This window comes from Sesamum indicum, linkage group LG13 (genome assembly GCF_000512975.1).
Source record: "Sesamum indicum cultivar Zhongzhi No. 13 linkage group LG13, S_indicum_v1.0, whole genome shotgun sequence".
Taxonomy (NCBI): Eukaryota; Viridiplantae; Streptophyta; class Magnoliopsida; order Lamiales; family Pedaliaceae; genus Sesamum; species Sesamum indicum.
The window spans coordinates 3,481,892-3,508,911 of record NC_026157.1 but is presented as its reverse complement, the minus strand read 5'-3'; the positions used below and the strand labels follow the sequence as shown (position 1 = coordinate 3,508,911).

The 27,020-nt window shown below is 34.4% G+C and overlaps 5 protein-coding genes and 1 pseudogene across 7 annotated transcripts in view; 4 read left to right on the top strand and 2 right to left on the bottom strand.

The window, feature by feature from the left end:
• The window catches only part of LOC105176318 (putative glucose-6-phosphate 1-epimerase), a 10,200-nt gene extending 7,461 nt beyond the window's left edge, over window positions 1-2,739 (top strand). Inside the window, exons 2-8 of the mRNA XM_011099085.2 lie at window positions 495-569; window positions 1,101-1,157; window positions 1,241-1,398; window positions 1,489-1,620; window positions 1,855-1,957; window positions 2,303-2,402; window positions 2,484-2,739. Of these exons, the coding sequence (XP_011097387.1) occupies window positions 495-569; window positions 1,101-1,157; window positions 1,241-1,398; window positions 1,489-1,620; window positions 1,855-1,957; window positions 2,303-2,402; window positions 2,484-2,701 (843 nt within the window). The 3' untranslated portion in view covers window positions 2,702-2,739. The remainder of the gene's footprint in view (window positions 1-494; window positions 570-1,100; window positions 1,158-1,240; window positions 1,399-1,488; window positions 1,621-1,854; window positions 1,958-2,302; window positions 2,403-2,483) is intronic.
• On the bottom strand, window positions 3,067-4,012 carry LOC105176319 (annotated as a pseudogene).
• LOC105176316 (ribosomal RNA-processing protein 8) lies at window positions 4,322-7,223 on the top strand. Its single transcript, XM_011099082.2, has 9 exons — window positions 4,322-4,649; window positions 4,755-4,816; window positions 5,059-5,110; window positions 5,928-6,042; window positions 6,126-6,220; window positions 6,415-6,521; window positions 6,616-6,730; window positions 6,804-6,848; window positions 6,925-7,223. Exons 1-9 carry the CDS (start codon window positions 4,473-4,475, stop codon window positions 6,988-6,990), a joined length of 834 nt encoding a protein of 277 aa, XP_011097384.1. The 5' UTR covers window positions 4,322-4,472; the 3' UTR covers window positions 6,991-7,223.
• Window positions 13,875-17,157, top strand: LOC105176315 (serine/threonine-protein kinase HT1). The gene is made up of 7 exons (XM_011099081.2): window positions 13,875-14,084; window positions 14,221-14,627; window positions 15,066-15,198; window positions 15,282-15,477; window positions 15,965-16,089; window positions 16,203-16,361; window positions 16,443-17,157. Exons 2-7 carry the CDS (start codon window positions 14,497-14,499, stop codon window positions 16,755-16,757), a joined length of 1,059 nt encoding a protein of 352 aa, XP_011097383.1. The 5' UTR covers window positions 13,875-14,084; window positions 14,221-14,496; the 3' UTR covers window positions 16,758-17,157.
• On the top strand, window positions 18,206-21,857 carry LOC105176313 (SUPPRESSOR OF GAMMA RESPONSE 1). The gene is made up of 6 exons (XM_011099080.2): window positions 18,206-18,459; window positions 19,309-19,441; window positions 19,732-19,918; window positions 20,521-21,029; window positions 21,229-21,522; window positions 21,603-21,857. Exons 1-6 carry the CDS (start codon window positions 18,452-18,454, stop codon window positions 21,654-21,656), a joined length of 1,185 nt encoding a protein of 394 aa, XP_011097382.1. The 5' UTR covers window positions 18,206-18,451; the 3' UTR covers window positions 21,657-21,857.
• Window positions 23,730-26,600, bottom strand: LOC105176312. Of its 3 annotated transcripts, none has more exons than XM_020698671.1 (3): window positions 25,997-26,600; window positions 25,436-25,572; window positions 23,730-25,337 (listed from the first exon to the last, which is right to left on the bottom strand). In XM_020698671.1, exon 3 carries the CDS (start codon window positions 25,311-25,313, stop codon window positions 24,237-24,239), a length of 1,077 nt encoding a protein of 358 aa, XP_020554330.1. In that variant the 5' UTR covers window positions 25,314-25,337; window positions 25,436-25,572; window positions 25,997-26,600; the 3' UTR covers window positions 23,730-24,236. The 3 variants fall into 3 exon arrangements, with proteins under 3 accessions (XP_020554330.1, XP_020554331.1, XP_011097380.1); XM_020698672.1 differs by having other exon boundaries at window positions 25,436-25,554; XM_011099078.2 differs by lacking the exon at window positions 25,436-25,572 and having other exon boundaries at window positions 25,997-26,599.

Genomic DNA, 27,020 nt, shown 5'->3' with positions numbered 1-27,020 from the left:
AAATTATATATAAAATTACTTTTAATTTAATTAAAATAATATTTTATTATATAAATAATTAAGTAATTATATATAAAAAAATATTTTATTATTAATAGAAATATATCATATTTTAATTAAATAATTATTATATAAAATAATATTTAATTCTTAAATACATATATATAATATTATATGTTAAATGTGAGAAAAGGGCAAAAATGTCAAAAAAAAATATTTTTATAGAAAAATCGCAGTCAAAGCGCGTGTGGCCCAATTTTTGTACGGAGGGGGTTTTTTGAACTTTATTTTATATCATAGGGGGTGTATTTGATACTTTAATTTTCATAGGGGGGTTTTTGAACATTCCTATTATCACAGGGGGGTCTCTGGATTTTTCCCGTCCTTGGCACGAGCAAACATGACCAAGTTACAGTTTCTATATGTCTGGGGGTACAGAGTTATGGATGAGCATTGGAACAAAGTCTGATTCGATCCGTTTATTTGTTGCCCAGGTGCTTTTGTATGGTGGGCAGGTAGTTTATTGGAAGAATGAAAAAAGACAAGAGATGCTGTTCATGAGCTCTAAGGTAAACTTATTAGTTTATATATATGATTTAATCATTACATGCAATAGAAAAAGCATCACCAAACTAATGGAAGAAGGTAGTCGAGGTTGATATCTAACTCTTTGATGGATGAGAATGCCTTTGGAATGTGGTTTCTTCTATGTGCCTGTCGGTGGCGTCTGGACATGTCATTTTGGATTCTTATTTGGTACCAGAGACACGGTCCATTATTTGGATCTGGAACCGACATGTATTTGTGGCATTATATATGGAAGCTCTTCGAGGACTGGTAAATTTGTGATAACGATCTTGATATTTCTTGTACCATACATTGTGGAGTCAAAGAAGCGACTGTTCTGAAGTGTGCGACAGTTCAATTCTCTGATGTTCTAACAAATAAGCTTCTAGTTCCGGGGAAATGGACCTAGGTGGTTGAAAATGCTGGTCATGCTTATTAAAATGTGCAACAGAGGTCCGAGTATGTGTTCTATGAAATCATTGATAAGTAATGGACTGTTTCATGAGAAATGAGTATCACATTTTGTTCACCAGGCTACATGGAAGCCACCTAGAGCCATCAGGGGAGGGATACAGATTTGCTTTCCACAGGTTGATTACTAACTTAACTAGCAAAAATGTTTACATCTATGACCCTATCTGAATGCACACTTATCTGTTCCACATACATTTAGTTTTCTAATTTTGGTTCACTGGAGGAACATGGATTTGCAACAAGTAGATTATGGTCATTGGATAGCTCTCCTTCACCTTTACCCTCAGTCAACAATCAGTCAACTGTTGATCTTATATTAAAATCTATAGAAGAGGATCTGAAGACTTGGCCACATAGGTCAGGATGCAAAGAACATGACCCACTTTTGTAAATAGTAATATGAAAATTCTTTTCGGTATTTCAATTTGTTTCTGGTTCTGTTTGCAGATTTGAGTTGCGTCTACGTATTTCTCTGACTGCTGGCAAGCTAATCTTGATCCCACGTGTGCGAAATACTGATAACAAGCCCTTCTCATTCACATTTGCTTTGTGTAATTATCTGTCTGTGTCTGATATCAGGTTTATCTCATCACTTTACTACTTATTCTTCTTGCTTGCACTGCTGATATATGTTATTAGCTTTGCTTGAATTTTAATCTATTATATTCTAATAGTCCCTGTTAATCCACTTATTTTGCCGTGCATTAATGAGGAATCCAATCTGGATATTAGTTATGAAATCTAAATGTGCTTGGTCTTCCTGGATGGTTTATCCCTTTCAGATAGGTTGCGTGATGCCGTTTTTATTTGCAGTGAAGTGCGCGTTGAGGGCTTGGAGACACTTGATTACTTTGATAATTTGTTACAAAGAGAAAGGTGCACTGAGCAGGCTGATGCAATCACTTTTGACAGGGAGGTAATATGTTTAATACTGTCTTTATTTTGCCTGTATTTTTCCGCTAGCTTGCCTATTAGCGCCTTACAGTAGTACTATTGCCGTCGTCAGTCTCTACCTTTTTCCATATATTTACTACTCGATTCAGTAGTTGATTAACATCATTTAGTACTCCCATAGTATCTTTTTAGCGCTCTCTATTACCCTTTGAGGAGCTTTATAGATTTGTTCAAAATAGTTGAAGGACTCTAAGGGTAAGTGTTAGGTAAGGCACTTTTGCGGCTTGAACTTTCTCTTCTGCAAAATGATTCTTCTGGAATTCAAAACTTCTCCAACCACTTTCGCATGTTGGCTGTATCTTCATAGATTGACCGCATCTATTTAAGCACGCCAACAAAGATAGCCATAATAGACCATGAGAAAAAGAGAACCTTCGTACTCCGCAAAGTAGGCATGCCTGATGCAGGTACTTGCACTTCAATGTAATGATCTGAAGATTTTCAGTCATTTTCTGGACATTTGGTAAAAGGAAGACCATGGTGTGCAGTTGTATGGAACCCTTGGGACAAAAAAGCAAAGGCCCTTCCGGACTTAGGTGATGAAGATTACAAAACAATGTTATGTATAGATTCTGCTGCTATTGAAACCCCAATAGTCTTGAAACCTTTTGAGGAGTGGACGGGCCGTCAAGAGCTATCAACTGTCTCCTCAAGTTATTGCAGTGGACAATTGGATCCTCAAAAGGTTCTTCAGGGCTTCAGCTGATTGACTCATAACATTTTGTGTGATGTTAACTGGAGTTCACTTCATCTTTTCTGCATATAAGCACTTCCTTAGTATCTTGCTGATTTCAGTGGTATATATGTTCTTATATGGGCTGCTTTTTCTATAACTGCAGCAATACTACTCCATATTCATGTTGTTCAATATGAGCTTTCGATCATTTGATGTACAAGTATGAGGAATGTTGGTGCTGTAGTTAACTTGATGAAGAAATTATTTTCATCCTGTCTCGGAAATTCTAAGTTCTTAATAACGTTTGAACTTTTGACACTTTTTCTCATCATCACTTTCTTATTGAGCAATTATCAGGTGCTACAATGTAGACTTCTCTTATTCCTTACAGACCTAGACATTAACAACTCCTTAGAAAAGAGGAAGCAGGGATGTCGCAAATTTTCCCTTGACTTCTTTGTCGAAAGGCTCTTCTCCCAAATACAGGTATATGTATGCCCTGCAAAGTAGTTCACTTTCAACTGTGCTCACAATCTCATTCTCATCCTTGACTGCGTCGCAGAAAAACTCAACTAAGTTTGGAAACACTTGTAGTTTAAATATATTATATGAAAATTTAGTAGCAGTTTTACCTTTCATTTGAAGTGTATATCCCCGAAGCCTAGATATCTCAATCACAGAACCTGGTGTCAGCTTTATGTCATCTGATGCTTCTCCCATAATCCTTGAATGAACAGATAAAGCTAGTCAAGCTATGAGGGAAAGATTTCTTTTTCGGTGTGGAGGATGAAGTTACTTATACTTTTTTGTGAGCTCTTGATTCTTGCCTCCTGTGAGCTCCTTGAATGCTGAGAGGCCTTCCTCGAAGTTCTTCCTTACCATGCTCTCATGGTGAGGCCAGAATAAGCAATATAACCACAAGAACTGTCATTGCCACATCGCTGTGGATCACCATTTGATACATTTCCATTGTTGGTTTCGATGGTGCTTTCCCTATTTTTGTCCTTAAAAGATGTTTCAGTTTATCATTGTCTGCATATATGCCTGCAACTAGGGAATCAATAATCATGAGCCAATACTCATATTTGGTTTCTGTGCTTTCTTATACTTCCTTCTTTTATGTGTGTGAAATATGTGCTAATATTTTGAATATTATGCAGCTAAAAGAAAACAGGATTTTCAGTGAAGGGAAGCACCAAAATCGTATATTTTGATGCTGATCCCCATTGCCAGTCACGACAAAGAATCCATATTGAGTGTTAGAAAATTCTTATCTAAATTAGATTTGGTTGAATCAAATCAATTACAAAGCAAAAGTAATGCACTTGTCATGTGATTAGTTATTTTTTTTTAAATTTGCACAATTCACACCCCAAGTTTATTATACTTGTCGTATAATTGACTTGGGTTGGGCAAAATTTGCTTTGGATTAGAATTTTTTTATTTAGTGTCTCACTTTTTTGTTTTTCTTTTGTAAAAAGAGGGGGAAAAAAAAACCAAAAAAATGTCATGAAAAGAAGCAATGTGATTGCATTTAGGTTTTGGACAGCCCAAGTACGTTAAGTTTATGATAGACTAATTGGGCCGAGAGCCCATATGAGACAATTAGGACGCGATGTTGGCCCAATCCATTAGGAATTGTACTGAAAAGTTAGTGCTCGAATATCTGGCTTCAGCCCAAACCTGAATTCGGTCATGGCTTTTGCCCTCGTCTCCCGCTACTGATAATCGACAGCTGAATACTGGACAAAAAAGCAGAGCAGTACTTGCTTGGCGAAACTAGCGGAGTATAATTTTGATTATGACAGAGGAGCAGCGGCGGAGCACGAAGAGGAAAAGGGGCCATCGCCATAGAGGAAAGAGGACAGGCGGCGGAGCTTCCGTGACAAATAATGAATCTTCTTCTCTCGCCGCATCTTCTGGTTCTGCTTCTCCAATTAGGAGTGGCTCAAAGTCCTCGTCTTCTTTCCTGGACAAAGTACGAGTAAATGATTTTGGTAATTGAGTAATAGTATGAAAATTCAAGTTATAGTGATGTTCATGGTTTATTTATTTGATTTTTTTAAAACTTGTTGATTTTCAGATGAAAGCTAAATTATCAGGAGGTTATTTTCGCATGATCAATGAGAAGCTTTACACTTGCAGGTACTATAATCCTTTCCTTTAAGTTATACTTAAAAATCTATTGTTTTGTGTTGAGTGGATAAGTTATTCTTTTTCTTACTGAAAATGTGGGTCGTAATTGTAAAAGACATATTTAAGCTACCCTGATTTGTTCATTTGATGAATGTTATGAAAAAGAAGTTGTGTAGCTCCGAATTCAGTTGAATTCCATTTCAATTGGACATTTAAACGTGCCTCTTTTTCCCCCTCCATTGGGTACACAGCGGAGATGAGGCTCTGAAGTATTTTAAAGAGGATCCATCGTTGTTCAATGTGGTAAGTTCATGATCTTATGTTATTTCTTTAGTTGGCTAAAAGGGATTCCTCCATTATCTATTACTGAGCTAGAGCATTTGTTGTCTAATGTCTGTGTTTATCAATCGATTCCATTAGTGTGATGGAGAGCAAGAATGTTGCGGCGCCTACTTCACTTCAAACTTCCTTGAGATTGGATTTTAATCTTTTATGTGTGACTCAACTGTTTAAGTTTCTAGTGAATTTCTTAAGAGAATACTTTCCTATAATTTGAAGCTTCAATGTCTCTAATTTTGCATGTTAAAATTAAACGAAATTCAATTGGCTGTGGTTCAGATCAGAGATGCATGTAGTCTAGCACCTTCTATGTGGATTGAAAACACAAATCTACCTTCCAAAAAATGTGTCTTGAATCTTAATATGCATTAACCCCAAACCTGTGGTCATGTGACTCTATGCATTTGAAGAAATACAAGTTGACTGCCTTACATGACATGTAAATATGTAAAAGGCCTTGTGTGGTTCTGCAACTTCTTTTCACGAAATAGTTTTGGAGGTGTGCTCTTACATGAGGCTTAGAGGATAATGAAGCTGGTCAACTTCATTCACGTTCTTTATGTCCCTATACTTTATCTGTTTTATTTATGTCTTCACTTTCTTTTTCTTTCCCATTAATCTTTTAGTGTATGTGTCCCTTGCAAGGGTGTGCCTGTGATCTTTTCTCATGTGACATTATCTTCAGCAAAACCAGCCATATGTAGCATATTTTCTTTAGAATTCCCTTAGATATGGCCATATCATTCTGCAGTACACACTGTAACTCATATTCACCTACCAGTATCATTCAGGGTACCAAGAGCAAATGTCAAGATGGCCTGAGCAGCCAAATGATATCATCATAAAATGGATAAAGGATCGCAGCCCATCTTTAGTTGTTGCTGATTTTGGTTGTGGTAAGAATATTTAAGTACACTTGGATAAACAGTCCCATGTTTTACCTACTGCTTTTAAAAGTCTTCGTTTGCTCTCTATTCAGGGGATGCACGGCTCGCTAAAAGTGTGAAGAATAAAGTTTTCTCCTTCGATCTTGTCTCAAATGATCCTTCAGTAATCGCATGTGACATGTCCAATGTATGTCCCTAGCTTTTTCCTCTCTTTCTATCTTCATGAGGTTGGTCAGAAGAGAAGAATGTTATGTAAATGATTGCATTCTAAAGTATGAAACTTTTGGGACGATACCCTATTTGCAATGAGAATGCTTCCTCCATTTCATGTATGTGAGTGTGTTTATCCTCTCGCTGAAAATGTCCAACTTCGACATGCAGACACCTCTTGACCCTTCCTCAGTTGATGTTGCCGTCTTTTGTCTGTCTCTGATGGGAACAAACTTCCCCAATTACCTCAAGGAAGCAAATCGAGTTCTTAAACCTAAGTATGCATTGCATTTTTCCGAAGCTTTTAATTCTCCAAAATGTTTATTTCACGATTTTGCAGTTCATAACACAAGTTCTATTGTCTCTGTGAAGTGGCTGGCTTTTAATAGCTGAAGTGAAGAGCAGGTTCGATCCTAATACAGGAGGAGCAGACCCAAATAAGTTTGTGAAGGCCATATGTGAACTAGGATTCACCTCAACATCCAAGGTTTTTCAATTTTACCCCCTTCATTCTTTCACAACGTTTACAATCCACCCTAAGAGTTGTATGTTCTGTGCAGGATTTCTCCAACAAAATGTTTATACTTTTCTACTTCAAGAAAAAGGTCTGATGCTGTTAAACTGCCATGGTTGAAATTCTTTGTTATGGTTACTAACAGCATTGTTGTTTCTTCTCTGCAGGAGAAACAAAAATCTAAGGACATTGAATGGCCTGAGTTGAAACCTTGTTTGTACAAGCGCCGTTAAGGTTGGCGGATCAGATTTTGTTATCACAATTCATTCTGCTTATCATTTCTGAACCAATAGGATTATATCATTGTAGTAACATAAGTAGTGTAGACAAGCAGCCTCTGAATGTAGGAGCTTATAAAATGTTTTTAAAAAGCTTAGCCAAACAGCCTCTGAATCTCCATCTTTTTGGCATGATGGATTCTCTTGAATCAGTTAATGATGATATGTCTTGTTGAAAGCTCTGTATATTCATGTTGCTCTCCATTTAATTAATCCTACATCCCCAATTACACTTTCTATATTGTTCTTCATATAACCACGGCCTAATCCTGTCAGAAATTTTTATTGTAAATTGGAACTTATTTATATACATCATTTATTTAATAATAATATACAGGTGATGTAAATTTTATACGCGTAAGTATATTTATTCAAAATACAACTCTAATGTTTTATGGTACTAAAATAGTTGGAAAATCTTAAAGCTAACTAAACGAAAATGATTGAGATTTGAGACGCTACTATATATTTAAATAAAAGAATAAGTAAAGAGCAAAAGAAGGAAAAGGGTCTGCGTAGCGCATAGTTATAAGAACACCCGCAGTTTGTTATGTCAAATTTTACAAGGAAACAACCTTTCTGCTTTCCCATGCAACACTTTTTCTCTTTTAATATTTTTAAGCTCAAAATATTCCTCTTTTTTTTTTTTTTGTTAGAGAGGATGCTCAAAATATTCTTATTCTCCTCGTTTTCACCATTTATAAGACAATGAAACTAATAAAAGTTTGGACTTTCTTTTGTCATTTTCTTGTCTGATGTATATATATTTTGGGTTACAAGATACAATATAACATTGATTGTTGATGAGGGTTTTTCAAAATAAATAAAAGAATAATTACATTGTCCTTCTTTGAAATTTTGTGTAATTACATATAGATTTTTTGTGGTTTGAAAAATTAAATTTATTACTTTTTAAGTTTGCTTCTGTCCAATAAATATGCTTTTCTATTAGTTAAAATTCACCAAATTTGTTAATATTAACAAAAAGAAACTGAATGAAAATCGACATTTATCCTCGATTGATTTATCACTGACTTATTGTTGACCCAAACAAATATTTTCTGACTAAAATAGTCTTATAAGTGTGAAGATTTACTTACTCGCATTAATGTGTGAAGATGTGTATGTGTAGTTTTGTCATAAAAAGATTTATTTGACCTACAATAAGTTAATTGAGGGTAAATATGTAGTTCCATCTATTTGTTTTGTTAGTGTAAGCAAATGCAATGAATTTTGACTAACAAAAAGACTTATTTGTTAAGTTACACCAAATTTCAGGAAATGACGAATTAATTATCCATAATACAAATAGATACTTTTAAGGGTAAATTACAACAACCTCCCCTGAGGTTTGGCATAAATACGAATTCTCCCTTGTTATTTGAAAAATTATCAATATCTCCCTGATTTTAATGTCGGTCTAACTATTAGCCCATTCCGTTAGGCTTCCATCTACTTTTTGTGGTAAACTAATAACCAAAATGCCCTTGTGAACTAAAAATTATAGTTTTATTTATTTTTTTTTTCATTTTTTTATTGAGTAAGTGGATAGTTTTTTTTATAATTTTATAATTTTTTTCCTCCATTCCATCATACTTTTCTACAAATTTTTATTTATCAAAAAAAAATATATATATAACAAAGGTATAGTTGATAATTCCATACCTCCATCTAATTATTACATAATTTTATCAAATATCAGGATGTATTTGTAATCATTCAAATAATGAAGGGCATTCGTAATTATGCCAAATTTAACGGGAGGTGGTTATAATATATCTAACTTTAATTCTAATCACCGGCAGGGTTAGGACAAGTGCAAAGAGTACATGTTGCTTATGAAGATATTAATAGATCTGCCACATTAATAGATTTGAACTTGAACGAAGAATCTCATGATAAAAAGAGATGAGAGGAGAGAGGTCCTTTCCATTGGAATTTGGACAGTTTCCAAATAACAAAAGCACATAAGTTAATATGTCAACAGTCAGAGTTCGCAAAAGTCTTAAATTAGGCATAAAACAGTCCCTAAGTAATTGTCAATCCTGCAACATAACTTATTCAAAACTAACACACAAAATTTTATGACATTTAGACAGACATTTTTGTATCTCTCTTTGGAAAATTTTTGTCCGGACCTAGTTCGATCGAACTAATTCAATCACAAAGCAAGTATACATTTGTTTTGTAATTGATCACTTTTTCTAAACTGTAAACCAATCACATGACAAGGGTATTGCACTTGCCATGTGATTGGTTTAGATTTGGCCGAGTCGGGTTCGGGCAAGAATTTCCCCTTTGCCGTCTCCATCAAAACCAATCTAGGTAGTTGAGAGCACCAATATTAGGAATACATTGTGGATGATAAGTAGTTATGTAAATGATTTAAATTGAATCGGACACATCATAGTTCAAATTTATTTGAATTAATATTTAGCTTAATTACATTTGAATTCAATTTCATTATTGATCTAATCGAATTCAAATGAGTTTTAACTAGATCAATATGAATCGAGCTGAAGTAATTTGATATTTTTAAATATATTTTGGTATTCTGCACTAGTTGAATTGAGTTCGAGTTGAGATAAAAAGCTGATCCAAAATAATATATATATATATATATATCAAATTTAATTTGTTAAGCTGAACAAATTAAATTAAAATAAATTTTTATTGATCAATTTCAATCAAATATGGAGTAATTCAATTTATTTTTGAACTCTAATATTGAGGTACAACCTCATCACGATGTCTTATAAAGACATTGTGATTCTTGGAATATTAAGAAAGCTGCGATTGATTAGCATTTCTTACTAAGGGAAAAAATGTTTCATTTTTTTTCTATAAAAAAATTTATATTTGTATTTATTCATCATATTGAAGAAGTTATTTGTCATCCCTTTCCCACCTATCATATTCCCCAAATCTTAAATTATCCTATATATATATATAATCCAAATTTCTATTGAAAATAGGGATAATTATATATACATCCCTGTTTTATGGTGTGTTTACAAAATTATCCCTGTCTTTTGCATAATATTATAAACCATCCTTGATAGCCAAAATATTATAATAGATTGTATAATGATGTTGATATTTTTGGGGTTGTATGTGTAATTTTTTTAAAAAAATATGAATGGTTTGTATAAATAATATATGTGTAATTATTTAAAAAATATAGATAATTTGTGTAAACAAACTATAAGTTAGGGAGTGTAAATGAAATTATCCCAAATTAATACTATATTTTATTTCCATATTTAGGAACCTAAATATCAACTTAATCGTAAGTTTTGAATAAATATATATATATATATATGTGATATATAAGATTAAATTACTACAATATTAGTGACACACTTTTCAGCAATTTGAACAAGGGTTGTAGCATGATTCCTCCACTATACAATTCAAATCCCTTAACGAGTCTACGTGTAGATGTTTGTGAAATTATACTTTTAATTTTATATAAATGGGGATTTAATATTTTTATTCCTCTATTTTACAAGATTTTTAAAATAATTTAATATATTTGGTCCTATACTTTGCAGAATTTTTAAAATAATTTTAAATTATGAAACTCGATACATTTAATTTCATAAAGTAGATAACTAAATGTGTTGAGTTTTCTTAATTTTGAAAATTTTGTCAAGCAGATGATTAAAAGTGTCAATTTTTTTTTTAATTTAAGAATCATTTTAAAAATTTTATAAAATAGAAGACTAAAAGTATTGAATTTCTTAATTTTATAGGATTAAAAGTATAATTTTATTTATAAATGTTTTACTTATTTATTGGAAGCACGTGATATTTGTAGGTCATTTAATGTACACAACCGTTGATTAATGATTATAATTCTCATAATCACATAAAAGAAGTATAATATTTTATTAATAGTAGATTGATGGGCATGTGCCCTTAAATCTAAACACTTTTGAGCTAAGCCACATGTTCCCTACCAACAATCTATTTTTGTGATGAAAATAAATTTTAGACATAGTTACATACTTCTCCTCTGAAATTTTATGTAATTGTATGTAGATTTTTTGTTATTTGGAAAATTACATCTAACACTTCTGAGATTTAATTTTATCTAACAAATAAGTCAATCTGTTAGTCAAAATTCACCAATTTTGCTGATATTAACAAAAAAAATCGGAAAAAATCTATGTTTACCCTCGATTGACTTATTACTGACTTATTGCAGGTCAGATAAATCCTTTTATGATCAAATTACCCTCATACGTCTTCACATACATGTGATGTCTTCACCGTCATGAGGAAGTTTAATCTAAAAAAAATTACAACAGCGAAAAGACCAACATACTCTCTCACAAAGGCAAAAACCTTCACAATACAAGGATCATCGTGGTTTTGGTCTGGATCGGATCACACCCAAACCGACCCAGTCCGATGACCCAAAGCAACGATTATCGATAATTTTGTACTTAAAAGTCGGATATCACAGCAGGTGGATCTTACAACTATTTAAATTACGGTATGTTATTATAATTTTCATCAAAGCATTATTTTTATTTTCCTTCAATATTAGCTTTTGAAAAATGGGACGACATCACATGGACATGGATCAATCTTTTAAAAAAAAAAAAAAAAAGAAAAGGGACGGCAATATATTTGTATTAAATTTAAATGCTCCCAAATGGGAAAATTGTTGGACAAGAAAACTGTATTTGTACTAAGTCAAAAATGTAATATGTAGTAGGGGGACTTGAATTATAGGCGGGTAGGGTACCCGGTATCGTATTCGTACCCCGACACACAATTGACACAGACAACACGGCACCTTAATCACACGTTCTTGGATTTATTATTAGCTACACGTTCGCACTGCCACAAAACCGCACGTGTCAACAGTACATGTGAATGATTCAAGTCTTCCAAATTTGTATTTTCACTACACAATTACTCCTTAATCCTACTTAACTGCACGCTAATCTACGCAATTAACTTTCTAATCTCAACTATCAACATGCCTTCATCAATTATTTCTAATTTCTAACTCTGTCTTAATTCTAATACTGATTGAAAAAATTATTATTATTATTATTTATATATATGTATAGAGTGCAGTTTGGGCTCTTCACATGTGCATTGTCGAAGAAATCAAATGATGTGATACATCAAAAAATTTATTTCAATCGAGTCTGGTCGAAGTTGAATTAATTATATGTACTAGAAAAAAAAATAACTATTGGCTAGAATTTTAATAATTATGGACTAAAAATTATGGTAAATAATTTTTATTGACCAGGTTAATAAAATTGATGCAAAAACATAGATTTTACACAAAAAAAAAAAAATATTTTCCATAACTAACAACCACGGTAAAAGTAATGTCAAATATTTTTTAGCCACTCTCATAGATGCTACGGCCAATAGCTATTTGCTATGGCTATTATATTTCTAACCATAACAACTAACCATGACTAAATGCTACATTATTTGTAGTGATATCATATGCAATATACATGCAGGTATAAGGTGTATAATTGATAAAAAAATGACAAATCATATAATAACTATATCATGCTTACTTTATAATTAATTTAGTCCGATCAAATTTAAATTAGAATTTATCAACAATCAAGACAAGCAAATTATCTTATTTTATATTTTCTTTTATTATTATTATTATATATATATATAAATATATATCGACCCCAATAAGGTAGCAATATGAACTCAATATATAAATATAACATTTTTGGGCCCTTTAAAGTTTCATTTTTAGATCCATAGCTGAAGCCTGAAGGTACGTGAATATGAAAAAAGAATTCACATAAAAAATTCTGTAATTTTATTTTATTTATAGGTATATTGGTTTGAAATATATTGAGTTGTCGATTTAATTGTTATTTGTATCTCAAAGGAAAAATAAATAAAATTTTTATGCCAACTTTTTAACAATAAAGTAGGAATAATTTCATTTTTTTTAAATATAATTTAACAATATGGTTCCAACAACATTTATTGAGCCTTACCAATCAATCATTCAAGTGAATCTAATGCATATGGAACCAAGAAAAAAAAAACAGAACAAGTTCCCACATCACTACATAAATAATTGAACAAATGGATCAACATTAACCCACAAAATCATGGTTTACCCTAATAAGAAATAACTCAAGAAAATTAAAAAAAGAAAAACAAATAATCAACAATAAAAATAATATTATATCTGTTCATTACATCATTTACTACATTTTCGTATAAACAACAAAATAAATTAATTAATAGCTTCGCATTCAAGACAACATTATGAAAACAATAAAATAGTAACAAGTTATATTATAAAAATAAGGGATAATTATACCATTCTCCCTTGAAGTTTGGTATGAATATACGTAACATTGGGTACTCTAGACATTTATTTGTGTAATAAATATATACCCCGTTGATAAAAAATCATTGAATTTGCTGATATTAACAAAATAAAAAAAATAAATATTTATATTTACTTTATTACAGATCAAATAAATACTTTTATGACTAAACATATTCACCTTAATTTAATCAAAAAAAACTTATTTGAACCGTATTAAATCAATTAGAATCAAAATCATATAATTAGTCCTAAAAATAAACTATACATTCATATTTAGGTGAGTGGAAGTGACAATGTGAAAGTAAAATATAAAAATGAATAGTGAAACAAGATCTGAATGACAAAAAGGAAAAGCAAATCTAGAAACAGAAACTGGTGGGGATGGTGATGACTGGTTGAGTGGGGTTGTCCCCTATAACAGCATCCATTTCCATGTGCTACTTCAATAATTTTTTTTTTTTTCTTTTTAACTTGTAAGTAAACTATACTGTACACTGTCTGAACATCATCTTCTCTTCATCATATATATAAAAGAGAAAAAATACGGTATCTCTTCGTTTCAACGGCCATTTCCCATTACACCCTCCATTGTCTGTCTCCTCTTTGTGTGTGTTAAAATTAAAAAGACCCCCTCCTCACTGTTTTCTGACACAGACTCAATTCCTTCTCCTGCTCTAGCTCTGCAGATCACACGGTGACGGTGAGAAAGAACTCTCTCCCTCGCTTCATTTTCTTTCTTCGAATTTATGAATGGTTTTCGAGATTTTTTTTTTCTTGAAATATTATTTTAGTAGGTGTTGTTCTGTTTCCAATAACCATTGATTGGCTTTGTCCAGAGAGGATTTTTGGTGGTGGGAATCCGTGGAAGCTTGTGGGGTGCCATTGTTTAGCTTCAGAAACGCAAGTATATAATAGTTTCGAGTCGTCAGTGATCTCTGTGTGTGAAGTTGGGGAGAAGAAGTGGGGAGTGGAGAAATTTGTAATTCTGTGTGTTTTTTATGTGGGATTTGCTTAAAATGTGTGGGCAAGTCATAAAGTTTTGATCTTGATGCTGTTTGAATTGGACGTCGGTGGTCGTTTAGAGAGAGAAAAAGAAGAGAGTTGAGTGAGAAATGGAATCTGGGAATGGGTTTTACTCGGGAGGAGAATTCAGTTTGGACCCCAAATGGTTGGTGGATCCGAAGCTTCTTTTTGTCGGGCCGAAGATTGGAGAAGGAGCCCATGCCAAAGTGTACGAGGGAAAGTAAGTTGACTTTTTGTTCTTCTGCCTGAATCATGATCTCTCAACTGTAATGGTTTATGATTTCAAGAACTATGAATGCAGATGAATAGAATTATCAAGACTGCAAGAGGTTTAAGCCTCAAGTTCAAGTTTCTTTTGTGTTTCTGATATTTCAATTTTAGCTTTGTAATGTGATCCAGTTTCTTGCAAATATAAACCTTAATTTAGCAGATGTACATGATTCTTGTCTTGCTGATAAGAATTAGCATGTCGTTAGTTTTTAATAGAGGTCGATATGGAACATGTCTAAGTTTTTAATGCTAACGGGCACACTCGTAAGATCAAGTAACATCAGATAGTATAACGGTGTGCTAGGATCTTTCACTGAAGCATAGTTGTTGCATTATCTGTTGATTATGAACCGCTTGTTTGACCGTTTATGTATTGGCAATCTCTCAGATACAAAAACCAGAATGTTGCGATCAAAATTGTTCACAGAGGAGAGACACCAGAAGAGATTGCCAAGAGGGAGGCTCGATTTGGAAGAGAAGTTGCTATGCTGTCCAGAGTTCAACACAAGAATTTGGTTAAGGTTGTCCATTTACTACTGCATACATGAACTCTTATTGCAAGAAGTTGTTGGGAGTGTCTTAGTGACTCTTTGTTTCTCTACAGTTCATTGGAGCTTGCAAGGAACCTGTAATGGTGATAGTAACTGAGCTTCTGCTGGGTGGGACGCTGAGGAAGTACTTGCTTAATATAAGGCCAAGGTGCCTGGATATGCGGGTTGCTATCGGATTTGCTCTTGACATAGCTCGTGCAATGGAATGTTTGCACTCGCACGGCATCATACATCGTGACCTTAAACCTGGTAATAATTAATTTTTGTTATCTCTGGACTTTCTTATGTTAAGGAGAGCTATTCTTCTTTATATTGATTGCCGTGTTTTTATGTATTCTATTATCCATCTATAAGCACAAGACGAACCTACCTCTTGTTTTATGCCATCACCATTCTTGCGTGTGTAATGTCCTGTGGGAATTGTACACTCTCTTTAGCTGTGACAGCTCAATTATTGTGCCCTTGAATCAGGAACTGGTTAGCTAAGAATCTAGGATTAAATAGAAAAAGTTTCAATGTATGATTTATCTTTGTAAAGTTGAAGTTAATTATCAATAGGATAATACTATGTGCTTGTTCAATGTGGTATATGCACGAGTATACAGCATCAAGATCGGCAATAAAAATAATAATTCTTGTTGTATTTCTTTCTCATTCTCTGTAACTGAGCCAAGACATTCTTTTAGATATTTAGTTGGAAGTTTTAGTATTTGCCATGATGTTCTTTTTCCTACAGAAAACTTGCTGTTGACGGCTGACCATAAAACCGTAAAACTTGCGGATTTTGGTTTGGCAAGAGAAGAGTCATTGACAGAGATGATGACTGCAGAGACGGGAACCTACCGCTGGATGGCTCCAGAGGTAGTTCATCCAACGTTTTTCATTCAGATGATTTTCGTTTCTTCATGTGATCTTTTAGCTCAACAGAATGACCGGAAATATCTCCATGTTTTTGACTTAATTCCTCGTTGCAGCTCTATAGTACAGTCACACTTAGACATGGAGAAAAAAAGCATTATAACCACAAAGTGGATGCTTACAGCTTTGCCATTGTGCTCTGGGAGCTCATACATAATAAGCTACCATTTGAAGGCATGTCAAACCTGCAGGCAGCCTATGCTGCTGCTTTTAAAGTAACTCTCTTCCCTCTTCCTCTGAATTGCTCACTCGTGTTCATACATTTACACCATATCACATTTTGAAACCTCTTTCAGAATGTAAGGCCAAGTGCCGAAGATCTCCCACAGGATTTGGCCTTGATCGTTACGTCGTGTTGGAAGGAGGACCCTAACGCTCGGCCCAACTTCAGTCAGATAATACAGATGCTCCTGCACTATCTATCCATGATTTCACCACCTGAACCCGTCATACCACACCGGATTTTCACTTCTGAGAATGCCGTCTTTCCACCGGAGTCTCCAGGCACCAGCTCGCTTATGGCCAAACGGGACGACACCTGCGACACACCTAAAACGCCAATGGAAAACAAGCCAAAAGGGCTCTTCTTCTGCTTTAACCAATGCTACTAATCTCCACTGAACGTCGAAATTCTCCAACAACTGTAGAGGTCGGTCGCATTTGAATTTCGACATCTGCTGCAGGAGATAAACAGACGTTCATCGTTTAACTTGCGTTGGATCTGACTCGAATTTAAGAGGTCTAGATGATGGAGTTTGGGTTGCTGTGATGTATTAGTAGTTGTAAAATAAGGTCCATCCAAAGGCCTTCACTCCATTCATATGTTAGAATTCAGATACTAATAAACAATGACACTCCGTCTCTGCTGCTGTTCCTGTCAATGCAACTGTGAAATAGTTCTTCAGAATGTGATGAATGTTTACTTGGATATTCACATCTTGAAAAGAATTTCCTTTACAGGCAGAGATTCCATCCTTCTTCAACAAATTACAACGCTCGACTTGAGTATCATACCACTATGCACTCGATTCACGTTATAAATATGCAAATTCAATCGCCCTCCAGTTTTCAAATTCCAAAAGATTATGATTATAACAGAATTATGGAGTTAAATTCTCATAATACGTTGTAAGTATGTAAATTTATTACCAGGAATATCAAGAAGTTGCAGTTGAAGCAGGATCTATATTGTTTCTTTTTATATGAAATTCACTAATTTAATAATGAATTTGTGTTTGTATAATAAAAAAAGTAACGGAATTTGCAACAAAATTTAAGCATTTCTTGTTTTATGTGTCTCACATAAAATTCTATATTTTAAAAGAAATACTTTTACTTAAAAAAATTATAAATGCTACTGATTTATGAAAATAAACGTAAGGGTAAATAATTTTGTCATCCAAATTATATTCGTTTGTACACTTTTTTATTTATTTATTTATTTTTTATGTTATTTACAATCTCAACTTTGCAAAATTTACTATTTGTCATGTATAACTGTTTTTGTATCGATTTTTCTACTAGAAAAAAACATCACATGCTCTATATATGTGATATTTTATCCATATATTGTCCTTAAATATCACATGCATTATAAATGATGTTATTTCTGCAAAAAACTCTTAAAAAGTGTAAATTCTGCAAATTAAGATGGTAAATTGAGATTAAAAAAAAAAGTATGAAAAATGGACATAATTCAAATGATAAAATATAATTTATTCTGAATGGAATTATATACAAAATATTCAATTTTTTAGTTTATTTGAATTTTGCATATAATCAACTGGGTGAAAGTAATAAATATTAAATAATATATTTATTTATTAATGTGACATAGAGAAAATAACAGGACATAGAAGCCCTGCAGTAAATCCAACTCTTCTAGATTTCTGTTTAAATGAATTCTCAATACTATCCTCACATAATACTCAAATTCCGCCTCCACTCACCATTAACAAAACTCAACATGAAAGTCGTTCCAGGGGTAAAGCAGGTAAATCGTCTTCGGCTTCCATTTATAGCTTGGAGGGCAAGTCATTACGTTCCCCACTCAGTTTACCGTTGCCTACGCTGCTCTGCGAGGCTCGGAGTCAGCTTCAGTCAACGTCGGACCCACTGTCGTGTGCATAAGATACCCGTCCGAGCCTTAGGTTCGAAGATTCCGAGGCTCTTGATGGGTTTTCCCGCTCATTTACACACTCTTATTACTTAGCCGAGTGGATAAAAAGGGTAGTATCAGACACTCTCTTCGCAGCTTCCAACTCTTTGTGTAATAGTTTTATGGTGATCCCCGTTCTTCTTGTTCATGGCTAGGTATATAAAATACACGAACCCATTTTATCTGAATTTTTGTTCTTGCCTCAATTAATTTTGAATGGAGAGGTAAAAAATTCAATCTTGGAATACGAAGGGATTATCCGTTCGAATTATAATCTGTTCCGGGTCTGATTCCGAATGATTTCAATGGGTCAAGAATATGTATATATATATATATAGACATATGGAAGCAAGATCCTAGTTTCTGTATGGAATTACTCGTTTCTGGTTTCTGGGTTTTAAGCTGTGGTTTCAATGAGCTACAGTGGCATCCCAGAAGATCATTAAAGCTCTGTTGATTGGTTCGATCAGAGTTTTCGTTTTGCTGAGTGACATCCACTGATTTTTCTGTTTTCAGTTTTGGATTTTTAATCGACATTCCCCACCTATCTTTTTCTTTAAAAAGAACATGTTTTTCTTTTTCTATCTTCCTTATTTGGTGGTGTGGGCTTGTTTACTGAAAGGAAGTGAATGGTGTATAGGAAATAAATAATTTGGCAGTTTTTGGGTTTAAATGTAATGAAGTCGTCAACCAGATTGAGTTTTTAAGAATTTGGGAGCAGTCATCTGTCATTATTTTGAATTAGAACAGAGAAGGTGCATTTTGTTTATGTTGTCAGCTGTCGTGTTTAAATGCGTCTTTCAAGATCAGGTGTTCTCCCTTTCAGCAGAAAAATTCTGTTTTTCCTTTTGTTTTACCTCTGTGAGTGTCAAACATAGAAGGGCTATGCCCCTAAATTCTGTGTCAAAGTTGAGTTTCCTCAGCGCTTCCATGGAAATGCTGTTCTTGATTTGGTTGACATGTGTTTCTTTGTATTGTCTGACTTACATTTTCAAGTAATGCAGGGCTTGGCTTATTGATAGTAGAGGACTTGCAAAAAAGGTGAAAAATGCTGGTCTGCCAGCTGCATATCAAATCAAAGATTGTGGAGCGAATCGGCAATGCCCCAATTGCCAGCATCTAATTGATAACAGTGATGTAAGCTCAAATTTTCTCATTTATCTCAATGGTTCTTTCAGATACTTAAGAAGTATCATGTAGCTTTTGAGCCAGTTGCTCATCGATTTCTCTGTGCAAACTATTTAAATTTTTATCCGCTCTGTTATTCTTAGATTACTACATTTGTTGATTCATTCAAATTTGGTGCTATTGTTTCTATTTTATTATCTTAATCAACAACAGAAGCGAGGATTTGCATAAACTATGGAGTTTAACTCTTTTGGCTACGTTTCCTACTGTGAAATTAATGTCTACATCCTGCAATGCAGGTTTCTCATGAATGGCCTGGCCTGCCTGCCGGGGTAAAATTTGATCCATCTGATGTTGAGCTGTTAGATCATTTGGCAGCAAAACGTGGGGTGGGAAATTTAAAGCCCCACATATTTATTGATGAATTTATTCCAACGCTGGAAGGTATTGAGGGGATTTGTTACACTCACCCTGAAAATCTTCCTGGTGAGTTGGCACCTAACTCCAAAATTAGTGTGTTTTATATATATTTTTGTTTCCTTTGTGTGTGGTCTACTTAATTCAGCAACATCACAAAGATTAACTCAAGGTTCATATATGCATATAATGTTGATAGAAAAAGAGAAATAATTATTATGCTGCATCTCCGAACTTGGAATATTGAAATTTTGCACGACACTTTCTGACTAAGAAGTATGATTCAGTAACATTACATGGTTGTTAAGTCGTTCAGTAATGTGCTTTTCATTTGCTTTTTGTCCTTCTGTTCTGTTTTGTGCCGAAGGGAAGGGCTCTATGAAAGATGGTTCTGAAGAAGGTGAAACTGTCGTACAATGTAATAGAGATAAGTTTGATGGTCTGCTTTGTTGATTTTATGAGGCTAAAAAGTTTGTCCTTTCAATCTTCATTAGTCTCAGTTCCCTGCTGATAGAACTAGGATATTTACTTGGTCCATATTGTTCTTGTCCCTTGGGGATTCAAACTTCAAAATTTTGTTATTTTGCTTCTGAGATATGACCAACTTGATGAAATCTTTCTCAGCATTCTAGTTTACAATACAATGCATATGGTTGTTTGTATTGTTTCAGGAGTTAAAAAAGATGGAAGCAGCGTCCACTTCTTTTATAAAATAGTTAATGCATATGCTAGTGGTCAGAGGAAGCGCCGGAGAATCCAAGATCAAGAAAGCCTGATTAACGCACACGTTCGTTGGCACAAGACAGGGAAAACCAAACCAGTGATGGAAAACGGAGTTCATATAGGTTTCAAGAAAATCATGGTTCTGTATGCAACTTCAAAGACGGGATCCATGCGGACCAAGCCTGATAAATGCAACTGGGTTATGCATCAGTTCCATCTCGGAACAGACGAAGATGAACAAGAAGGAGAATACGTGGTTTCAAAAATCTTTTATCAGCTGCCGAAAGAGACTGATGACAAAAATGGAACTTCTTTGGTAATTGAAGAACCTGATATAGGCACAGCTCAAGTAATTCCTAGGACTCCTAAGACAAACACTCCTGATCCTCCTCGGGCAGAGAAAACTCCGCCTTCTGATTGTGGCTCGGATAATTATTTCATACAGGCACTTGTCAAGGTTGGTAGCAGCATTTACTCTCAAGTGAAGCATCTTTACGTGTTCATATATCCATACTTGTATTATGTTATAGAGCCTCTAAATACAATTGTTATGTAGTATAAGAGGTGTGATAATTCATCTTGCGACTTCTGTAGCAGATAATGTCGTGCAACACTAATTATGCTTATTCTGCCTCACTTGTTGTATTGTGGAGTAGGAAGAGGACTATCTCAAGGAACTGTCTCCTCGTTCTTGTGGCTCTTGGTTGGGGGATGAAATGCAGTACACGACGTGCTTGGCTGGAAACTCTGAAGCCTTTTATTTAAGCAGAGCTGACTCCCTGTTATGCAACGAGATACTCGATCCTTACGCTGCGTCGGGAAATCTAAGATCAAAAAATGGCTCATCAACTCATCTTGGTGATGTACAACAAAGAGATGGCAATTCTTCCTGTGGAATTGGTGATCTTGACAACTTAGACCTGGATACTCCACCAGATTTCCAGCTTACTGTAAGCCTTTATCTTGCTCTCCTTCTCTATCTTTGCTTAATTTCATGAGTTTGAGGTCTGGTTTTTGTTCCATGCAACAGGATTTGCAGTTTGCCTCTCAAGACAGCGTGTTTGATTGGTTGGACCGATTTTAGACAGACAAAAAGGTTCACAGCCTTTGATTCAACATGGGAATCTCATGATTTTGCAGAAAAGGAGTTGTGGAGGACATTTTCTTACCATATCACAATTGTATTCTCCAAGAATTGAATTTTATTAATATTGTCTGAGAAAAGTGAATTTTATTTGATATGTAAGTTCACGTGGTTGATATATTAACTTCAATTGGGAGATCATATTTGTGTGGTTGAAGCACGCTTTTAAACTAGTTTCCTCGTAATCTCAACTTTAGGAGTGTATTTTATTAAAGCCTAAAATGCATTTTATCTCCATTGTTTTGTTAAAATAGTTAAAAGTCTTTCTATATTTTTGAAATAGACTAAAACTACATTTGTATATTTTAAAAATCAACAAAAAATATCTTTTTGGTTAATAATTAATGGAATGTGTATTACACTTGCTCCTTGTACGCTTATGGATGATTTTTTACTATTTTTATCTTATTTTTGGGTATTTATATATTTCCAATGTACATTTTTTACTTGTTGTTAGTGATTTTTTTTTTACATTTCTACTTAAAAAATAAATATTTTTAGATATATTTACTATAAAATATGAAAAAAAAATTATACAAATTTTTGAAGTTTTATTATTTAAATTGAAATATTAAATTAAATTATATTTGAATTAAAATAATTTTATAATTATATATTTTAAATTAATTAAAGTATAATAATAATTATAATTATTTAAAATTATTCTTAATTAACTAAAATATATATTAATTATTTAAAAGTATTCTTTATTAATTAAAATATATTTAATTAATCTAATTAAAATTAATTAAAAAAATTAGAAGATCATCCACGGCGGGCGACGACGGTTTCTTTATCTAATTTGGGGGTGACGGCATTTGCAGGCCATGGTCGACAATGTCGCCCTATTTCTAGGCGATATCGCGGTCGCTCAAATCTCACCCCGTCTATAGGGCAGGGTTGGCGCAAGGGGAGGGGGCGGGGGTTGGGGTTGGGGTTGTAATATTTTTTTCTAATTTTCTATATTATAATAATATTGTTTTATAATTTAAAATTATTTATATATAATATAAATTAAATAATTTGTTGAATTCAAACCTTTCATTGTTTTAAAATCTAATTATTGAGATTAATTAATTAAACTTGACGATTATTATTAAATAAAAAAATTCAATAATCATTAAATAATATATATTAAATAAAGGTATAACGATCATTTTATAAAAAAAGCTAGTGCCGATAATTGAATTTAACAGAAAGGAACGATTGAGTTATATTTGACAGAACAAAAAGGAGGTTTTTTCGCTGCACTTATTCGTGTGGCTGCTTGAGGGTGATTCGAAGCATACTTCGGTTCGATTGGCCAAATCGAGCTTGGACTACGACGTTTTATGGGCTGCTCGCAGATGGAGAGGCAAACACTATGTTTCTACGGCTTACTGCGCTCTTTTGGCCTCGTGTGTGTACCATATCTGGCGTGAGCGCAACATTAGGCGATTTGATGGAATACATAGAGATATACGCACTGTGGGTGCGCTGATGGTTCGAGATGTGCAGCAGATGATTCTTAATATAGAATTACCTACTGCTATTAGCACTTGTGTGCTTTACCGCTTATGACGGATTCCTTGGTCTGTCGAGAAAACCGCTTAAATTAAGTAAGTTGTATTGTACTATTGTATTTTTTTTACTTAATGAAAATTACCTTTACCAAAAAAGAAAAAAACAAAAAGGAGGTCTTTTTTACTATTTTTAAAATAAGGAAAAGTTTTTTAGTTGACTTATTAAGATAGGATTTTATGCCTTTTAGCCTTTATTAAGGATGGACGCTTTTACCCAATTTCCGTTCATTGTAATTAACACTATTGAAAGCTGACGTATGATAGAAACGTTCGTCGTGGATTCAACTAAGAGGTGCACTCAGTATAAGTAAACGAGATGGGCCCCACCCACCCCCCCCATTGACGGGGTGCAGCGACCACCACATCAAGAACAAGTAACGCCAACACCAGATGGGACAAGAACCAATTATTGAACCATTGACTACTTTGAATATTGAAGTGGAAGCAAACGTCAAAGGAAATGGCCTAGCATACAACATATGTATGGGCAAGATTAAGAATTAAGTGGCAAAGCAATCGAATAACAAGAACATATGACTCTATGCAACAGGAAAAAAATACTAACACTAGCGGCATCTCATCAGTCCTATTAAGTAAAAATCAAGGAGGTTCAAGAAAACAAGCTATCTACACAAGTAAATTAGTCTGTGAAGAAGAGTAAAATATCAAAAAAGAGAACAAAACAAAAATTCGGGACTGCTAAACCTCGGATTGAGTCGTGAACCGATGAAATGCAGAACATGTTGAAACAAGAGGAGGCAGCCAGCCATCAAGATGAGTCCATGATGTGAAAATGGAGTGAGCTTCTTTTCTTGGATTGAGAATGCATCTAAGTTTGTCTGAGTATAACTATCTGCCGGATGCGTCTTCCCAGGTCGTCCTTGAAGATTCGCTTCATTCCTTATACATTACTGCCCATACCGCTTCTAGGAAATGTGCCTCTTTGCATTCAACGTGCTCAGCTGCGTTCTCTTACACAATTTCCAGGTAAAAGGTACTTGTATTTGTCCGCGTTCTCCAACAGATACCAGGGAAGATGAACGGCTGAAAAGGAATGTGGAATAGGACCCATTCTCCCGATGATATCCCTGAAGGTGTACTCCTCGGGGAGCATGTCATACAAATCAGCCCCTTTGCAGATTATATCCTGAATCCTTTTGGGCTTCAGGAAATGAGAGAACCTCACTCGATCTGTATGGCTGTAGGCCTTCATCTTGAATATAAAATCACTGATACGTCGGAAGCAGAAGCTGCAGTGCCAGCCCGAGTCCGACAGTAGGTAGTCAGATTGACGGTAATGGGCATATTTAGTCGTCCCCCTCTTATACCTGTGGACTGAAGCTCTCCAACTCAGGTCACGGTGCTCGAACTCAAATGAGTACAAGTAGTTCCGGAGCTGAAGGTGGAGAACAGGAGGAATATCGTCACACCATCTAAGGAGATCGATCGTGTGCCTGCTAGGAATCTCATCAACATCAGACATAATCAGCAAATCATCGTCCTCTATGCCCGCAACTTGGAGAAGCTGGTCAAGTGCAAGCCTCTGGTATGCCTCCTCAATAAATGGGTTTTCACCTCTCCGGAATCTTCCACCGATTTTTCCATATGTCAACCGAGGCTCAACAAATTTGAACTTGTCCCGGTTTATATCAAAGTTGAGAGGTTTAGGTAAAGCAGTGAACGTGGAATTCGATTCAAGCAGAACAAACTGCGTGATGTAAGGATACAGTTCTTTCCATCTGATCGTGAGCATGTCAACTTCATTGCTAAATAAGACTGCATCATATACACGTCTTGGGAACTCACGAACGCCCCAACCATGGAGCTTGCAAAGAGCTGGCATTGAGACATTTTCATTATAGTAATGGGTTATGGGGATAAAAGGCTTTGGAGGAGATTGCCACAGCGGCCGAAGGAAGTAGGTTATCTTCTGCCCATGAGAATATATGAAAAAGACACCCGATGGGATAACCAGGAACAAAAAGAAAATTGATCTGAGATCTAGTCCCTGGAGAAAGCACCGGACGCTCGACATGCTTAAGAGTGTTGGGGAAGCTTGCTGCAGATAAAACAAGTAGTTCCTCAGATAATCTCATTATAATATTGGAAAACAGATAATTCTTCTATGCCCATTGTGAAAAGCTTAAAAATACCAACTTTATTTATTTCTCAAGCTATATAAGACAATCAGAACTCATTCTTTTCTCCAGAGTCCCAAGAAGCAGTTCAGTTCCAGGAAGAACTTTCATGACCAAAAATTCGATAAACTTTTCAGCCTGACATTGACAAAGCACCTATCATGTAAACAATGATACAACATCACCAACAAAGAGATCCTGTGACATCAATCAGGAAAGATTAACAAAGCACCTTCACACGCACACACAAACAAAAGAATTGCACCAGGATCCCCCCAACACCAACAAAAGAAGAACTCTGAAAAAGAGACGAAAAGCCACCAACAATGAATTAAACCAACAGGTGTGGATGATGGACGACTTATTTCCCAAAACTGCAAACCTTCATTCGTAGCACCAATGCAGAAATTAAAGAATACATAAAAAGCTCAGAATTTGCAAAGAGAACAACAAACCTACATCAAATTACACAGCATTCCTCCTGAAAACTTCTGGAACAACCAAAAGTCCCAGTTTTCCAATCATTGAAAGAAAAACAAAAATAGAACAAGAATTTTGAAAAGCAGAGAAAGTAGCATACCTGACCACAAACATCGGCACATTTATCATCACACTTCTTCCATGTATAATAACCACCGGATATCATCCGGGCTTAAATTTCTTTCTCCGACGAAGTAGCTAATCCCCTTTGAAATCTCTTTGTACCCTCATACAAATCTTCCTATGAAATATTCACAAAAAAATTCCACTTTTTCTCCAAATCCCCCCTCCCTCCCCCTCCTTGTTTACGTACGTATCAGAATCCTGATCGTGACGAAGCGGAGGGAAGCAAGAGAAAGAAAGAAAGAAAAAACAACAGAAACTAATCAACAAAAACTCCTCAAAACAAAGGAACGGAACTGTTCTCTCCTTCCTAAAAACAGGGGTTCCTTTAATTTCCTATCTTTGAATCTATCTTTACAAATTATGGAGTTTTCCTTCTCTTGGACGTCGTCCCGTTGCTCCTCTTCCTCTTCCTTTTCCTCCTATTCTTCTTCTCTTTCTCTCTCATGAAAGTTTCAATTTTCCGAGAGAGAAAAGAGAGAGGGAATGAATGGAAAAAGCTACGCACTCAAAATCTTTCAAATTCCTATCCCTAATTTAAAATTATATATCATAATAACAATAATAGGATGAAAATTGTGCGGAGGACCACTCTCTTTTCAAATATTCACATCAATATTTTATTTATTTCAACTTCAACACCATCTCATAACATTCATTTTCTTTTTTCCATTTTTTACTAATCTTAGTTACATACCAACATCAAACCCATATTTATAGAACTACCTTAATTAATAATAAATATTTTATTCAGAATCACCATTTTTAGTTAACTCAAGTTTGAGTATTTCAAATTAATACAAAAATTGCTCATAACAAATAACGACTCTTCAAATATTAATGTATTTTTATTAACGTGTAACATTTTGTATATAAAAGAATGTGATTATTATTTCACACTTTTACCAATTCTTTTCCTAAACTTAGATGGGCCGCCTAATTAATTTTCAAAGCCCAATAAACGATAAGAAGGCCCAATGGTCACTACAAAACGAATCTGG

Bases quoted from the DNA above. Each gene is read 5' to 3' on its own strand.
- LOC105176316 (XM_011099082.2), top strand. From the start codon at position 4,473: ATGACAGAGGAGCAGCGGCGGAGCACGAAGAGGAAAAGGGGCCATCGC. The intron at 4,817-5,058 runs GTACTATAATCC...TTGGGTACACAG, and splicing joins GAGAAGCTTTACACTTGCAG to CGGAGATGAGGCTCTGAAGT. The intron at 6,849-6,924 runs GTCTGATGCTGT...TCTTCTCTGCAG, and splicing joins TTTTCTACTTCAAGAAAAAG to GAGAAACAAAAATCTAAGGA.
- LOC105176315 (XM_011099081.2), top strand. From the start codon at position 14,497: ATGGAATCTGGGAATGGGTTTTACTCGGGAGGAGAATTCAGTTTGGAC. The intron at 14,628-15,065 runs GTAAGTTGACTT...GCAATCTCTCAG, and splicing joins GCCAAAGTGTACGAGGGAAA to ATACAAAAACCAGAATGTTG. The intron at 16,090-16,202 runs GTAGTTCATCCA...TCCTCGTTGCAG, and splicing joins ACCGCTGGATGGCTCCAGAG to CTCTATAGTACAGTCACACT.
- LOC105176313 (XM_011099080.2), top strand. The intron at 19,442-19,731 runs GTAAGCTCAAAT...CCTGCAATGCAG, and splicing joins ATCTAATTGATAACAGTGAT to GTTTCTCATGAATGGCCTGG. The intron at 21,523-21,602 runs GTAAGCCTTTAT...TCCATGCAACAG, and splicing joins CACCAGATTTCCAGCTTACT to GATTTGCAGTTTGCCTCTCA.
- LOC105176312 (XM_011099078.2), bottom strand. From the start codon at position 26,062: ATGATATCCGGTGGTTATTATACATGGAAGAAGTGTGATGATAAATGT. The intron at 25,338-25,996 runs GTATGCTACTTT...TTTTATCTGCAG, and splicing joins GTGCCGATGTTTGTGGTCAG to CAAGCTTCCCCAACACTCTT.